General features: G+C 44.8%; 5 protein-coding genes across 5 annotated transcripts; 1 reads left to right on the top strand and 4 right to left on the bottom strand.

Moving 5' to 3' along the window:
- Positions 1-1,799: 1,799 nt before the first annotated feature.
- Positions 1,800-3,209, bottom strand: CCR75_004704 (uncharacterized protein; the record flags this gene model as incomplete). The annotated part of the gene is made up of 1 exon (XM_067962790.1): positions 1,800-3,209. One exon carries the CDS (start codon positions 3,207-3,209, stop codon positions 1,800-1,802), a length of 1,410 nt encoding a protein of 469 aa, XP_067822553.1.
- A 780-nt stretch (positions 3,210-3,989) lies between these two features.
- CCR75_004703 (uncharacterized protein) lies at positions 3,990-5,156 on the bottom strand (the record flags this gene model as incomplete). Its single annotated transcript, XM_067962789.1, has 1 exon — positions 3,990-5,156. One exon carries the CDS (start codon positions 5,154-5,156, stop codon positions 3,990-3,992), a length of 1,167 nt encoding a protein of 388 aa, XP_067822560.1.
- A 110-nt stretch (positions 5,157-5,266) lies between these two features.
- Positions 5,267-8,351, bottom strand: CCR75_004701 (uncharacterized protein; the record flags this gene model as incomplete). The annotated part of the gene is made up of 3 exons (XM_067962787.1): positions 5,267-6,113; positions 6,185-6,441; positions 6,507-8,351. 3 exons carry the CDS (start codon positions 8,349-8,351, stop codon positions 5,858-5,860), a joined length of 2,358 nt encoding a protein of 785 aa, XP_067822558.1. The 3' UTR covers positions 5,267-5,857.
- CCR75_004702 (uncharacterized protein) lies at positions 5,357-5,812 on the top strand (the record flags this gene model as incomplete). The annotated part of the gene is made up of 1 exon (XM_067962788.1): positions 5,357-5,812. One exon carries the CDS (start codon positions 5,357-5,359, stop codon positions 5,810-5,812), a length of 456 nt encoding a protein of 151 aa, XP_067822559.1.
- A 676-nt stretch (positions 8,352-9,027) lies between the features above and the next one.
- Positions 9,028-10,867, bottom strand: CCR75_004700 (uncharacterized protein; the record flags this gene model as incomplete). The annotated part of the gene is made up of 4 exons (XM_067962786.1): positions 9,028-10,338; positions 10,394-10,459; positions 10,509-10,590; positions 10,662-10,867. 4 exons carry the CDS (start codon positions 10,865-10,867, stop codon positions 9,028-9,030), a joined length of 1,665 nt encoding a protein of 554 aa, XP_067822557.1.
- Positions 10,868-15,160: the final 4,293 nt, after the last annotated feature.

Raw genomic sequence — 15,160 nt, 5'->3', positions numbered from 1 at the left:
ATATGACACAATTATCTTCAAGGCGATGAGGTCAATCTCATCACCTGGGGCAGTTACACACAATGTTTGTGTGTGAGCAGCAATCTTCGTCAAAAGGCTTGCAAAATGTTTTGACGTTGCTGCATCAATAGGGCGTTCCGCAGCTACTGACACAGGCCGTTTTTTGGTGATCCGCCTCGCCGTTGCGATTTCGCAACAGCGTCGGATCCGCGTCCTCCGCAGTTCCTAGCGGGAGGTCGATCTTTTCACTTAGTGTTTCTAGGCACTCGTGGGGCACTACACCCATAGGCGAAGTGGCCGTCTTTTGACAACGTTTACTTTTTTGTAATCGTTTGAAGTTTGAAGAGCTAAGTTTCTAGATGGGTACATACGAGAGGTCCATCGATTCTGAAGCTCCAGAGTAGACCAAATCCTGATTACGACTGAAGTCCTCCTGATCCGCCATAAAGATCGCTCGGTCGAGCGACTCTCATTCAAGCCGGAACGCGTGGGTCTTAACAGGACTGTCTAAAAAACCTTTAACAAACACAGTTACCTGTTTTTGTTCATCAACCGGATGACTCACGATACAACTTACCAGGTATCATGTATGCTGGGCAGAAGCGTGATGATCACGCTTGCCCCACTTATCAGGAACTCGGCTCGAGTCCAGAATTCGGCACGTGGCGGCTCAAATGCTTGCCCAAACCGGGTCTTAAACACCTCATACGACTCAAGAACTAATGGTCGTGAAGCTTGAGCCCTAGGGCCTAAAATTTGGCAGATCTGCATAGTGGTAGATTCAAGCAGATCTGCGGCGAAGTTGGACATGCCAAATTTCACATTGGTCGCACCATCACTGATACGGCGAGCTTTAATGGCGTCATTTAATTCGACGAATCATCTTAAAAGGGAGTCGCCGTCGACTACCTTAAACTTCGAGATTTCTATCTTTAAGCTTTCAGGTCAACGTGGAAGCGGCCCGCTAGCAGCATGTAAATGCTGCTGTCTAAATAGTTATAATTGTTAAGCACTTCATTCTCTCAACACCTCCGTGTGTTGAGAGACTTGTTTGTGAAGCAAGGCTACTTTCCCTTGGCCCCCGTTGAATTCGTGCTGTATGAACTTGGCTATAGCCGCATGTTGCTCGTCTCTTTGTAGAGCGAACAACATTGCGCTTACGGCTGGTCCGCCTACGATCGAACTCATGCGTTCGATCGTTCTCCATTCGAGGTCCTTCCTTCAGCATCGAACATGTCCATGTTGGATGGAACGTGCGTTCGTTGAAAGGACTACGAAGGGCTACCAGGTGTAATGGGGCACTCTTTGCTAGTACTGTTAACAGTACTGGCCAACCTGGCTCAGTTACTTCACGTACACGTGCAGAGGAAGATTACAAGTAGCTAGGTAGTCTAAGCAACGAAAGGTTAGTTCTAAGGCTTTTAGAGCAGAGAAAAAGTAAAACTGTATTAATATATTAAGTTCCTACGTAACGTTCTTCTATCTACTTTCTGACTTTATTATATTCATAACAAACTATGTATGGCGCCTACTTGCGCACCGCACAATCGTGTCTTATAACGTTGGCGAGGTTGATTTAAATTTTAATTACCAATCATTAGATCTAATGTCTTATTGCGTCAATATATGTTCAGCTTACCTCATTGGCTGTAGTTGTAAGTACTTTTTAGGGTGAGGTTATGCTGGCGCCGAAAATAAAATGTCACATTTATCGCGAGTAATATTACAGATTCAGTCAGGGAAAGGTAAGTTTTATCATTTATTTAGTTAAAGTTGAAGCTGCACCGATGCAAACCGAATCACGGTATGTCTACAACCTTCTCCGAAAACTTGTCAGATGTATCTGTATCGACCAATTTCTGCAATTCAATAGTTTGCTCCTCCTTAAAAAGTACAGTATTTGCATTATCATGCAATTGCTCCTTAATCAACGCGTTCTCGAAACGCGTTTTTTCTTTGTCGGTTAAGATCACATCATCTGTCATTATATCCAAAAGTTGGGCTAGCAATGGATATTTAGCAAACAACTCGTTTGTCGAGTCGTTTACTATGTATTCGTAAGCTTCTTCATCAGACAGCAGACCAACCTCATCGGCACTAGCTTCAAGTAATTGGCCTCGTTGAAAGAACTGATTTATTGTGTGTAAGTCTCTTCGTAGCAACTTTTCTGTCTCAGGATGAGATCGATCGATCGCCTGCCCAAAATCGATGAGCCATATGCGCTTTTCACGTTGTGCAAAGAGGATATTGTACTCGCTCAAGTCACCATGAACCAGATGTGCGCGCTGATACAGAGTTCGCGTCGCTTGCAAAATATCAGCGTACACGCGAGCTTGCTGCTTCGGAGACATGTCAAGAAGCACGTCTTTCAGCGTCGGCTCAGGCCACCCGTCGGTTCCCACAAATTGCATAACTAATACGTGCTCCTTGCACACGACCGGAGTCGGAGCGCGAATATTACACTTGGCGGCTCGGCACAAATTACGATATTCCTTGTCCGTCCAGGCCTTTAATTGTCGACGCACATCTTTTTTCTGAAAGTTAAGATCAAAACGACGGTCTCCCGTCACGTACTCGTGACGGTTGCCGAATTCATTCAACGTTGTGCGGAAAATTTTCACGGCAAGCTGCACTGGTTTTATTGTGTCGCTGTCTGTGCCCATCGCAAAATAAACATGGGCTTCCTTGCCGCTCTGCACACAGCCGTGCACTTCATCCAAGTCTCCTTTATTGATCATCTTTTGCAATAATATAGTGGTGCGCTCGTCCATGACGCCGTTCGTAGTGGCATGGCTTTCTGCCTCAATTCGACCTGAACCAAATCCCTTCTTTTGGATTTTAAGTTGACGTCTTTGGCTTTCTCGAAAGGAAGTGAAACCTTTGCCTGTGCCAGCACCGTACGCTGCGTCCTCCATAGACAAGGAACCGCTTACACGAGCACGGGCCAGCGCCGCGGCACCGTCGGAGGCAGTAAATGTGCGCGTCAGCACAGACGGAGCGACTACGGTCTCCCCTGAAGCCTCAACTAAAACTTCAAAGCTGTCAGCGTTAAATAGGTCTTTGGACCGCTCCTGTTCGCGTTGGTCCTTGTTGCGCTGCAAATTGCTGAACACGCTGCTTTGACACTCGGGATCTATCTCGCGCTGAATTGCATTGACCTCCGCCTCATGAAGGCGAAGTGCCAGCGCCTCGTCTATTAAATCCTGCATTCTTAATTGCGGCTTAGTAGGCTCAGACGCATGAACTCCCCACGGACATGTGCTCGTCATAATACTTTGTCAATAGATGTGTTTTTGATGTGGCAAATTCAAGAATAAGACGAATTCGGAAAATCGACGTTATGGATACACGCATCGTCGCATAATTTACTGGTTACTTTTCTCTTACAAGTACGTCGCACATGGTTTATCTGCGCCTGAAGCCATTAGCGCTCATGGGTGAATTATTATGATCGTGATGTACTGAAAATCGAACGCTGTCTTGTTCAACTCGAACGCTATGCTAACATCTTAGTATTTATTTCGTTAAGTAAATGTAAAGCTTATCGTTTTTAATGCAGCATATACGCTTTGCGCTGAGCCAACAACGCCGCACGGAAGGCCTACGCGTGCTTATGAGGCTCTTAATTGAGCAATTAAGCTGCGTAACGAAAGATTCGTTAGGCCTGCCAAGATCCTATATGCATCTTGAAGTCAAATTTGGATTTATTGGCTGACTTGGAGCATATCACGTCCACGTCCTGTGGTATTAATATAGCACAATTGATGGATCGTGACTTTGCCGAGGTTATTAACGGCTTCAAAAAAATCCGTGAAGGTTAGACAGATAAAAGAAGTATAGCCAGACTAAAACGTTTTCCGATCATTAAACAATACAACCATGCATGGAGCAGCCGAGTGCTGATTTCGTATGCTGTATTCTCCTTCACTTTCATATAGCTACTACTACTTTCTGCTCAGTCACAAAAAAATAGAATTCAAATCCACAAATTACTGCGGGCAATTCACCACAGGCTCCAACTTCACGTCCGTATTCTCTTCATATATATTGTCGATCGCTTCTTCAAAACCCGACGACACTTCCTCAATGCCAATTAATTTAAACGATATCTTGTCGATCGACGCCTCGCTTTTCTTGCATTCCTTATCGTCAGGATCCAGTGCTGATTCCGTTGCCAAAACCTCGGTCGCCTTGTCACTTGCGTAGACAGCTGCAGCTTCCAATACCGCAGTATTAGTAGCCGCTTCTTCGTCCAACTGTGGTAATACATACACTGCATATAGGATCGATAACACCAGCGCCTCCACAAAGACAAAATTCAAGATAAATAAAAGCGCTGTGGGCACCGACCAATGGTACATAAAGTAACGAAGGCCTGTCAGCTGCGCAATCACTATGAGTTTGGCCGAATAGACATGCAGCTCGGGAGTATTTAGCTCAATGTCTACGCGCGTCAGGGGATACTCGGTGGTTTCTGGATATCCATTGATCGCTGTCACGCGTAGTGTCTGAGTTGGCTCCGAAAATCCCAGTGTGTAAGGCGCAAGCCAAAACATGAGTTTAAGCCAGCGCACAGGCGCTGGCATATCGTGCAACGCTGCAGGTCGAGCACTTGTGGCCAGACCTTTCTCTTGTTCAGAATACAGCGTCGTCGACACCATAAACACACCAACCTCGGCGTTAATTCGCGACTCAGGCACCGTCAATTCCACAATCACATCATACTTGACACCAGAGACCAGCACAGGTCGCACTTTTTCCATTTGCTTGGGCAAAAGCGTTTGCCACTGGTGCTCCGGGTTCTGTAAATCCAATGACGAATGTGGCAAACTCAGCGGGTGTCCTCCTTGCTCGCAAATTTTCATGTGGCGACGTCCATAATGAAAAATAACATCTTGCTCGTGAAATCTGGACGGTATGACAAGATAGTAGAGCAGTGCATAGAACAATGATGCCGTGACGAAGAGGAACGAGATGGCGGTGAAGATCTGCGCGGTGCGCAGTACCCAGTGCAACATCACTTTGGAGTAGACTTGAATTGTTTGCATGAGCTCATCGCGGAGATGTTGACGCTCAGTATCGTCTTGAAGTACTTCAATTGCGCTGGTTGGCAGAAGCGCTTGCATTAACGCCCATGGCACCCACGACAAGAGCATCGTAACAGTTTGGTTCCTTTTTGCTTTGAATTCGCTTATCTTTAACAGCAAGAAAAAAAAAGACGACAAGCTCAAACAGTTGATTTTTTTTCCAAGCTGGAACAAAAGCAGGGTGCTTAAACTTCTGTGTTATTAATACGTGTTAAGAAATATTTTAAAGTCACTTTACAATTTTTAGGATAAACCATTATTATCAAAGTATGATTCGACAGCAAACCAAAAAGCCTGTGGTGTTATCGCTCAATGGGCAGCCACAAGTGACGCTATGTGCAGACAAGCATGGAGTTGTAGAGCTAAAGCGGCATAAGGAGTCTTCTCTATTAATTGGTGATCCGACGTTAGAGCTCATGCGACTGCTGGGGTCCATGGTACGTCTGCGTATCTCGGATGGCCGCGTGGTCTTAGGCCGCTTTCACTGTTTCGACAAGCATCAGAACGTGATTCTTAAAGATGCACAAGAGTACGCACCTACGTGCATAAATATTGGAAAGAACAATAAGGAAAAAGCCGCGGCACGTGACCAGGAAGAAGAGGCACGCTTTAGTGGCGCTTTGCTGCCCCGAGATTGCCGCTCGCTCGGCATGGCGCTCGTGCCGGGTAAGCACATTGTTTGTATGAAGGTGCGCGCTGATGGGATTGAATCAAGCATTATTTGAAGAGAAAGAGACGATTTACATTCACCTCGGCACATTTCCGACTCATTACAAAAGGCAGTTGTCTTCCAGCAGCTGAGCTTCCTTCTCGTCAATGAATGTGTCGACATTGGTTATAAGTTCTTCAACTAAATGGCGCACTAGTTCGCCATCGCGTTTACTATTATCATCTTGCGGCGAAATTTTCTGTGGTCGTATAATATACTCAGTGAAATGAAGTGCAAGCTTCGCTGCGTCCATTTTGTTTTTAGACGAGTAAACGTTGACATCATTCAAGTGATAGAGTAGACAAGCGAGCATGGTACTGCATTGAATTTAATAATGTGCAAAATTGTCATTTGAATGCATAGTAGATGAGCAGCAAATAGAACGTACAGATTTTTCTCAGGAAGAGCTCCGAGGAGTGCGCGAAGATTCTTCCGCAGGTCAAAGGATGTAGACTTTGCTGCACTCGCGGATGAGACAAAGTCATCATACATCGTATAGGGAATCAATGGTTCTTTCAACTGCTTAAGCCACAACAGCACGATCGCACCAGCCGTTGTAGCATCCAGCAATTTTTCAAGCTCCTCCTTTGTTGGTTTGCGGGTCACCGATGGATTAGCAAATTCATTCAGAAAATTGAGAGCGGTCTAGACAATTCGAACATTATTTAACGACTTGCAAAAGCGTACATCAGTAGGGAAACAATTTGTACCTTAAGCTTTGTCGCATCAGCATCGACTTCGTAAAAATTTTCAGTTTCAATACCTGGCGTCGAATCAAAAATAAAATTGATTGCGTATATGATTGCTTTGGGTAAATGCTCTTTGGAATCTGGCACAATCGACCAGTCAGTGTCCAATCCATTCGAGTGCTGGCGTGTAGCAGCTTGAGACTGTTTTGCTCTTCCACTTGTAATCGCAGCTGATTTGGCACTAGTTTGATTAATTGGGGAATCCACGTCTGGCCGTGGGCTGTTGGCACTTCGTGTTAGCAGCGAATCCAGCATATTCACCCACGCTACTGTCACCTGCGGGGAGTCAGACACAAGACTATATACACGAGACGCCCTTGGGGTGATATTCTTGTCTTGTTTGGACGTGGTTGCCTTTTCATTAGTCAAGCTTGTGCTCGTATTGTTGTTATTATTCACGTTCTCTTCATCGGAGGAAATATAGCCGTCCGCAAAATGTGATCCCCAGCTATTGCGGCACGTAATGTCAAAGCGACATCCATTATATTTTGGGTGGCTACGTTTACCAATGCGCTGGATAAGCCGCAACGAAATCGATCCAATCTCACCAAGCGGAATGGGACCCCAAGCTGATTGAACAACGTCAGCATAATACCGCACCTCATTAATCTTTGCATAGAGCACGAAGTAGCGCGAATTCCATTTTTTGAGACCCTTTATTCCTCGACGTTGTTTTTGACGCAGCCATCCTTCTAGCAGTACTCCACTTCCAGGCCTACCAAGGAATGCTCCGGGCCGTTTGCGCAGTCCTGGACTATAGACCTCATCATTGTTGCTTATGCCAAGTCTAGGAGATCCGCTGTATTCGGAGCCGCTAGCCGAGTGTTTCAGGCGATTCGTGCGGCGATTGACTATGAAATTAGGGAAGTTTTCAGTCTCCCCCGTCTCCACCTTTGAAGGCCGGCTAGCTTTTTTACTGACCTTAGCTGCAGGCACTTCCGTCAAATGTTCTGAATTTGAAGGTGTGCCTCGCTTAGTAAAAGTGTCCCCATCAGCCGGACTGCTAGAGGCAGACAGGCTGGAACGTTCATCTTCATACGCTCTCTGTTTTCCACCAAGGGGAGACACTACTTTGGCGCTGGTCACATGTTTCAACATATTGGTCGTTTTTTTACTGGCAGAACGAGCTGACAGTGATTTAGCTACTTCTTCACTGCTGTCAGACATATTTCCACTAATGCATTCTTTCTCTTTCGAAACGCGCAGTCCCTTAGGCTGAGAGTGCATCTGCTTCGTGGAAGTCAGCATCACTTTTTTGTTTTTTTCTCCACGATGCTCAATTGAACCCGCATCATACGAGTCCAGATCCAGGTTCTCCTGATTATTGATCCTTTCAGCGCTCTTCGACGTTTTTTTCACTTCCACTTCATCGTCATCTGAATTGCTGAACCATTTTCTGCCCGGACTTCTTTTCGTTGAAATTCTGAAGCGAATCTTCTCGCTCCTGGCCTGCGACCCATGCGTCTCCATCTTCTCCAGTCTGTTGGGAGGCTCCTCCTTAATATTTTTCATCATTTTCTGCACCTCTTTCTGTTCACCATGGCTTCGTCGACTGATTGACTTATTTAATATTTCAGCTGCAAAGCGGGGGACCACAACACCATCTAGATCCGAAGCACTCGAAGTAGAGCGCAGCAAGCTGTCTTCGGACTGCTTTGCCTTCGACTCCTTTGCGGTGTTATGCCGCACTTCACCGCCTCGAAGAAACTCTTCATCTAAGCTATTACTTGTCATTTCGACCATACAATCTTCGCTGATTATCCGACCAGCAGCAGGGCCAACACCTCGACGGAAACGCGAGCCCATACGATTGAAGGAACTGAAAAGTAATACCGAAAAAAATGATACTTTTGCAAAGTGCTATCACATTTAAAAGGTATTAGCTAGTGAGCATCCAATTTTATTAAATTTTGTCTTCGTCACAGAAGGAGCAGTTGGAGTTTCGAGTATGGCCACCAACATGAATTGACCGAACCGGGGCAAATTGATGATACGACCCAGAAGGCCGATATTTACAGAATATACGGAAATCTAGAAGGCGGTTCAGCGGAAAGAACTTAGTGGCACTATTGCATTATCGGCAGCATCTGTTTTAACGACGCAATATCAGTGATATATAAATTTTTGGCTCATAGTATCAAGTAAACATTCTGTTAGTTGAGCTCGGTCATTTAGCACTTAATCTGATTATAAAAATAAAGGGATAGGATCTATTTCTTAGAACTCTTTTAAATTCAAAGAGCAAGTGAACACATTGCTGACTAATCGCATCAACAAAGCTGCTGCGAGAATCTGCATATTTAATTCAAGAAAGACATTTCGAGCGAAAATTGCGACAAAACCTTAACGGTGTTGTATTGCGCAAAGTGCTAGCGCCAGTAATAGACTCTATTGATACATCGCATGAGGTGACAAGGTATCAACTCACTGCCAATGGCATAATGTAAACACGAAGTGAACTAAGAAAACACTGTTTGCTGTGCTAGCCTCGTCTTTTACATGTTACCATCGGCGCCTTTAGACAAAAGTAGCTTAAATCGAGTTCAGCGGCCTTTTTCAGTGGGCCGTGATACGTGCCACCTCCCAAAACGAAGAGTTTGCCTGCTTTAGTGAGCACGCTGGAATGCCACGCCCGCGGACTAAAACTCTGGTCGCAAGGGACTGGTAACTTGTACCACAGGGCTTCTTCTATATCCAGCATAAAAATACTATCGTCCTCAAAAGCGGCAGTTCGACCGCAAACAATAAAGAGAAATTCACCAACAGCGTGGGCTGTATGGTATGACCGAGGAGGTGGTATATCTCCAGAGCACTGTAAGAAACGCCAAAATTGTTTCTCCACGTCAAAAATCCACACATCATTCTTCTTATCGTCGTTGAGCTGACCGTTACCACCAAAGACAATAAGTCTTGGCGCTGTATTTGCTTCACTTTGAAGTAAACACATCGAGTGGCCGTCTCGAGCGGAAGGCCAGGAAACAGAATTGGCTTGATCTCGAGTACTGATCTCCGTCCAAGAAATTGTCATGTCTTCCAAGCCACTCGCATCACTCTCACTATTGCCCGTATGTAGGCGTAAGACGTGTAATTGATTGCTTACTCCACGCTTCGTTCGTCCACCGAATATAAACACTGCTTGTTGGTCATTGCATTCTCCAATCGATACTGCAGCATGGCCTGATCGGGGTACGGGAATCGTCGTTGGATCTTGCATACAATGCACTTGTCTCCATTGAAACCCTCGAGGTGAAGATGGTACGAGCAAATGTACGCAGGAGTCCTCACCTCGTGACGATACCCCACCATACACACAAAAGATGTCTCTCGCTTTGCTGCCAATACTAGAAGTCGAGTGCCATGCGCACGATAGAGGGGCTCCTAGTCCACAAATTGGTACTAAGCTCCAGCTTGTGTTATCGCGCTCGTCCCGCACAAATACTTGTGGCTTTTGCTCACGCACTGCTCTTCCACCAAACAGGTAAATGCGTCCATCACTTCCTGTAAACAGCGTGTGGCCATTCACAGCAGAAGGAGCTGGATTGCCCCGAACAGCAATTATTGACCATCCTTGACGGAGCGAAACAATTGCTAGAGCTCGTGCGCTTGCTTTCCGTAGCTCTTGATTTATATTATTGTCACTGCCTGGGACACTCGTAGCGATTTCTACGATGGCTTGAAGCTTTGCAAAGCACTCTTTATTTCGCGGCTCCAGCTCTAGTGCTGCAGTCAAATCATCGACAGCTTGACAAAACTGTTTGAGACCAATATGCGCTGTGGCTCGACGCATGAATGGCTGCAGCTTTGAGTCAGACACATCGCAATAAACAACGAAACACAAGTGTGTTTACCTTGATTGTCGGAGCAATTGCGATTGCTTTGGAACAATCAGTTATTGCATGATCAAAATAATTAAGCTGTGAAATAATAGCAATTGAAAACAATTAGAATGAAGATATATTGCACCGGATGCGAGATACATGCTTTTAAATAGGCCGCAGCTCGGTTGGAGTGACACACGGCGTTTTTCGGGTCCAGGTCAATACAACTAAAGCAACAATTATTAATTCAATTACAACATAAGATTCGCTTTTAAAGCATGTAGAAACGCCTACAGACCGAGAGTAGGCGGAGACGGCGTCATGGATGCGACCTTGACGGAAGAAAGTATTGCCCTCACTCTTCAACTCTGTCACGAGCTTCTCGTCCACAACATATGTATCGTTGTCGTTACGTAGCAGCTCGCCATGACCGCTTGCGCTCAAAAGCTTTCGTAGCTGCTCAGGTGAGAGTTGTTGCAACTCTTGGCAGAGCTGGCTTTCCATGATCACACGCGGTTTAAAAAACAGTAAAACGTACCCCTATGGCCTTTTTAGTCAAAAGGTTATGCATGACCTTCCCATTCCACGGCAAAAATACGCGTAACGGGTAAGAAAACCAATTTGATATATTTTTAATAACTTTAAATAATTATATTTTATTTATAATTATTTAAAAATATGATAATTTAATAACCTTTATGGCGATTTGTAACTCAGCTAAAAAGCATTTATGTATAAATGCTATAAGCGCTGGATAAATGAAACGACCGGCACGAAAGTTGAGGTACCATAAATGTATTCAATAAAAATTGCATTTTCTAGTTTTGGATAGTCGTTTCTAGCTAGTTATGGACATGATTGAAGACTGAAGCAGTGCAAGCTTGCGATGCGCAAGTTTGATGGAACTGAGGTTTAGTTGGACTCGGGTATGTTATCTACTCGGGCAAGACTTTTTGGCGACAAGTGACCGTGGATGCGTTATTACTGTGAAAAAAGGTGCACGACGATCCTCGGTATCAGCTCTCTATACAAGAGAAGTAATTAAAAAATTGAAGGCGAGTTCTACTTGAACCCCCTCAGACTTTACAAGCGCGCCGTTCGCTAAACGAACGGTCGCCTCTTCTCACTTACCATCCTGGCAAAGCGACTCAAACATCGTTGGTCTATTTCATAGAGCCGCGAGTTAACAAAATTTTGTGATGCACCCGAATCCACAAGGAGGGTCATCACATGGTCATAGCCTCGTACTCGAGCGCTATAGACGAACATGGTTAAGGTCCGAAATTTTGAGACGTCACGAACTATGCTACCCATTTGTTCGATAACTCTGAGCTTAGGGATAGCTCTTAAGTCCGCGTCAGTAGGGCATCCGGCCTCTGCTGCGCTTTTGCATTTCCTGACCCCTCAGTAGTCCATGCAGAACTAGGCTCACCCGTATAACTTTCCATCGACATGGGTGGACTAAAACACGCTAGGAATGCAAAGGTAGTTCGCCCAACGTTTTGTGGTTGCAGGAGAAAGGTCGTGTTAAGTGGTAAACTCTGCATTTTCGGCAAATTTTTGGTGGCGTTAAATTAGAAATCTAAAATCTCGCCTGTAGGCCGTATTTTTGACTTTCTTGTATGCAAGTTATCTGAAGAAAAGGTGTGTTTTTATACGATCTACAACAATGCATCGAGGGTCTGACGCCCACTTTGATGTTTTTGCGGAGATAAATGCCTAAATTACGAAATTTATCGTAATTTGATCACTGTTCTGCACTCTTTCGTACCGCTACGTAAGGCTTTCGTAGACTCACCTGTATAAACTTTCATCGACATAAATGATGACAATACACGTTAGGAATGCTAAGTGCACGCCCAAGTCCTGGTAGTTTTTAAGAAGTTGAGTGAAGTGAAAAAAATAGTTAATAAAAAAGATATAAATCATCGTGCGCAGGCCGTATGTTTTACTTTCTTGTATGCAAGGCATCAATGATAACGGGGTATTTTGATGCGTTCTACGACAATGGACATGTGTCTAGCACGCTGATTCTTGCCATGGTCCTTTGGGAAGAAAGTCCTCTTGCTGGGCGTCTTCGCCCCAGCAGGGACGCTGGCATAGCAGCGAGCCATCATATGGCCGCGCTTGCCGCATTTAAAACAGATTATGTCTGTGTTACTTGTCGCTTACGGCAGACGGAAAGGCTTTTCTTACATTAGCAATCTTTAAGGAAAAGATTCGCGCCATGTACCAGCCGCCGAACAACGAGGTGTTGCTTCAGGTACGCTTCTTTGGAGCGTGACAGGTGAAGCGATCCCTGCAAGAGTATGTGCAAGAGATGCGCTCGCTGTCGGCGTCCATTACCTTAGGTCCGATTCCGGAGCACATTAAGGTGCCCACGTCTGTGAAACGACTACTGTATGGCCCATCGCGACAGGCCCTTTTTAAAAAGGTGCCGCCAACGATGGAAGAGGAAATCTAAATTGCCGTAGTTGAGTAGCAATCCTTCAACAGTGCCTCGGCAACAGCTTGGTATAAGCCGTCGGCCGGGAGGTCAGATGCTACTCCCATGGAGTGGGGCAAGACAACCCTGAGGCCTTACCGCGCATTTGCGACATGGCATACGACATCATCCGGGTGTCGTCCTCGATGAGCTGCGCCACACCGCATTGCTCCACGGCTAACAGCCAGTGGACAATCATGTGCGCTGCAGTTCCATCAAACTTGGGCGGGTCCATCCGAATGGGCCTCGGCTGATGCGGCCGGGCGAGAGCATCTCAACAGTCCTGCTGAGAGCCTCGCTCCGAGCCTGCTCTCGCCTAAGCTCATACTGAGTCTGAGTGACATACTCCGCCGCAGTATGGCTTTGTGCCTCGGGCGCAAACCTTTGCTGTCCGAGCACGAACGCCTTAAACTGTCCAACTGAGCAACATGTTGCTCAGGAGGACTACTCAAGAGCCTGTCCAGAACTTGTTCACCAAGTCTTTGCGCTAAATGCTCAGCTAACTCTCGATGACGATCGGAGAGACGAGGGAAATGAGCCCAATCGATATTGAGGCTCATCTTCACGTACAAAAAGCTCAGAGATGCGGGTCGTGAGGAGGATTTCTAGTGCTAAGTGTAGGCGGGCACGTCTTAATGCGGCCACGCTCTACTTAAGCACACGCCCTATCACAGCGAGGAATCGATTTGGCCGTCTTCTCTCACGTGTAGTGAGGTAGTTGGTGGGCGTCTAAGCGATCTCACCCAAATGAACTATAAGCCTTAGTTTAAGTGACCAATTAAAATGTAATCTCTACAGATAACACTTAATATGTATTGCGAGCATATCTTTCAAATTATCTCGCGTAACGCATGACGCTGGGCGTCATCGCTCCTAATGCGAATGCATCCATGTGCATCACATACACAAGGGAGCGGTAATCCGGCTCCTCGTGCGCACTTATCAAGTAGGAAGTAGTTTTCAGACTGATTTATATTTGATATTATCAAATGTAGAACCTTTTTACCCAATCAGTAGGTGCCATCTCTGTCGATGTGCATCTTTAACTGGCGTGCGTATTTATTTTAAATACGTCGTCTCGCAGATGAGGTCAGTCCAGACGTCGTCTCGTAGATGACGTCAGTTCCAGACGTCATCTTATATAATGTGAAAGCACCTGTGTGCACTTACACAAAGTGGATCACTATGTGATTCTCACCGGAGTGACAGGTCCATTACCGTTACACGAGTTAATTGACCTTCCCATTAAGTAAACTTTACGGACGTGTAACAGTGTAACAAAAGGCAGCTAGCGCGTTACAACCCGAAATTGCCATATATAGCACCTTGGCTGTGAAGAAAGACTTGTTGTCGATGGACATGGCTTGAAAGTCGTGCGATTTCTCTGATTTCTCTGGATCAAAAATGTGAAGACAGATGTATTGGGACAGGACTTGACGATCATTGCGGAGCGCTAATTCAACATGCAAGTCCACACATGTTGGGCTGATGGATTTCGTTATGGCACTTATGGTCTTTGCAAGCAAGATTGGTAACCACAAAACACAAGATGGGGCTTAATAAAACTATAAAAGCAGTACGCTGCGCATCGCATTTTCATAATACTTGGAATACGCTCTTGAATTGATTCACGACGCTATTTTCATGTTCTTGATCCTCCTGAGTACCGGAAGTCTGCATCATTTTCGTTGCACCTCGAGTTCTGTGTGCAGCACGTATAAGTTACTTCGACTTCTTTTTTCCACTTCGAGTATTGGAGCCGAACCCAAGACTTCTCCTCCTAAGTGTCGAGCCTGTATCCTTTTCAGTAATTTTTTTGAATTTTGTTAAAATATTTTCTATGTTTCTTACATTTTTTAAACGATATTATAATCTTATTTAGTAATGACAGGGAAATTCAAGAAGGTAATTTTCTAAGAACTGGATCTATCGTTAGTGTACCAGTAGGAAACAATTTTTTATACTAAAAGAACAGTCGTATTTCTTAAAAATGATTATCAATAACTGCAAATAAGGATTTCTTATTCCATGTGTTTACAACACTATATAAGAAAATGCCATTGAAAAATAAAAAAATAAATCGATAAACTTTGGTCCTCAACATCCAGCGGCCGATTTTTATAGCATCATTTATATCGGTTCGTTAACAATAAAAAAAGATCATCAGCTTATAGTTCTAAAGGTCACGTAGATTTATTTTAAAATTGAAAAAGATTAAATTAATAATTTACTAAATTATCAACAAGTTTTAAGAAATAATAAATTTGAATTAAAAAAATATTATATATGAAAATCACATTTAATATGATAAT

Source organism: Bremia lactucae, linkage group LG1, assembly GCF_004359215.1.
Source record: "Bremia lactucae strain SF5 linkage group LG1, whole genome shotgun sequence".
Taxonomy (NCBI): Eukaryota; Oomycota; class Peronosporomycetes; order Peronosporales; family Peronosporaceae; genus Bremia; species Bremia lactucae.
Note: the sequence above shows the minus strand (reverse complement) of the source record. Positions and strands in the feature narration are given on the sequence as shown.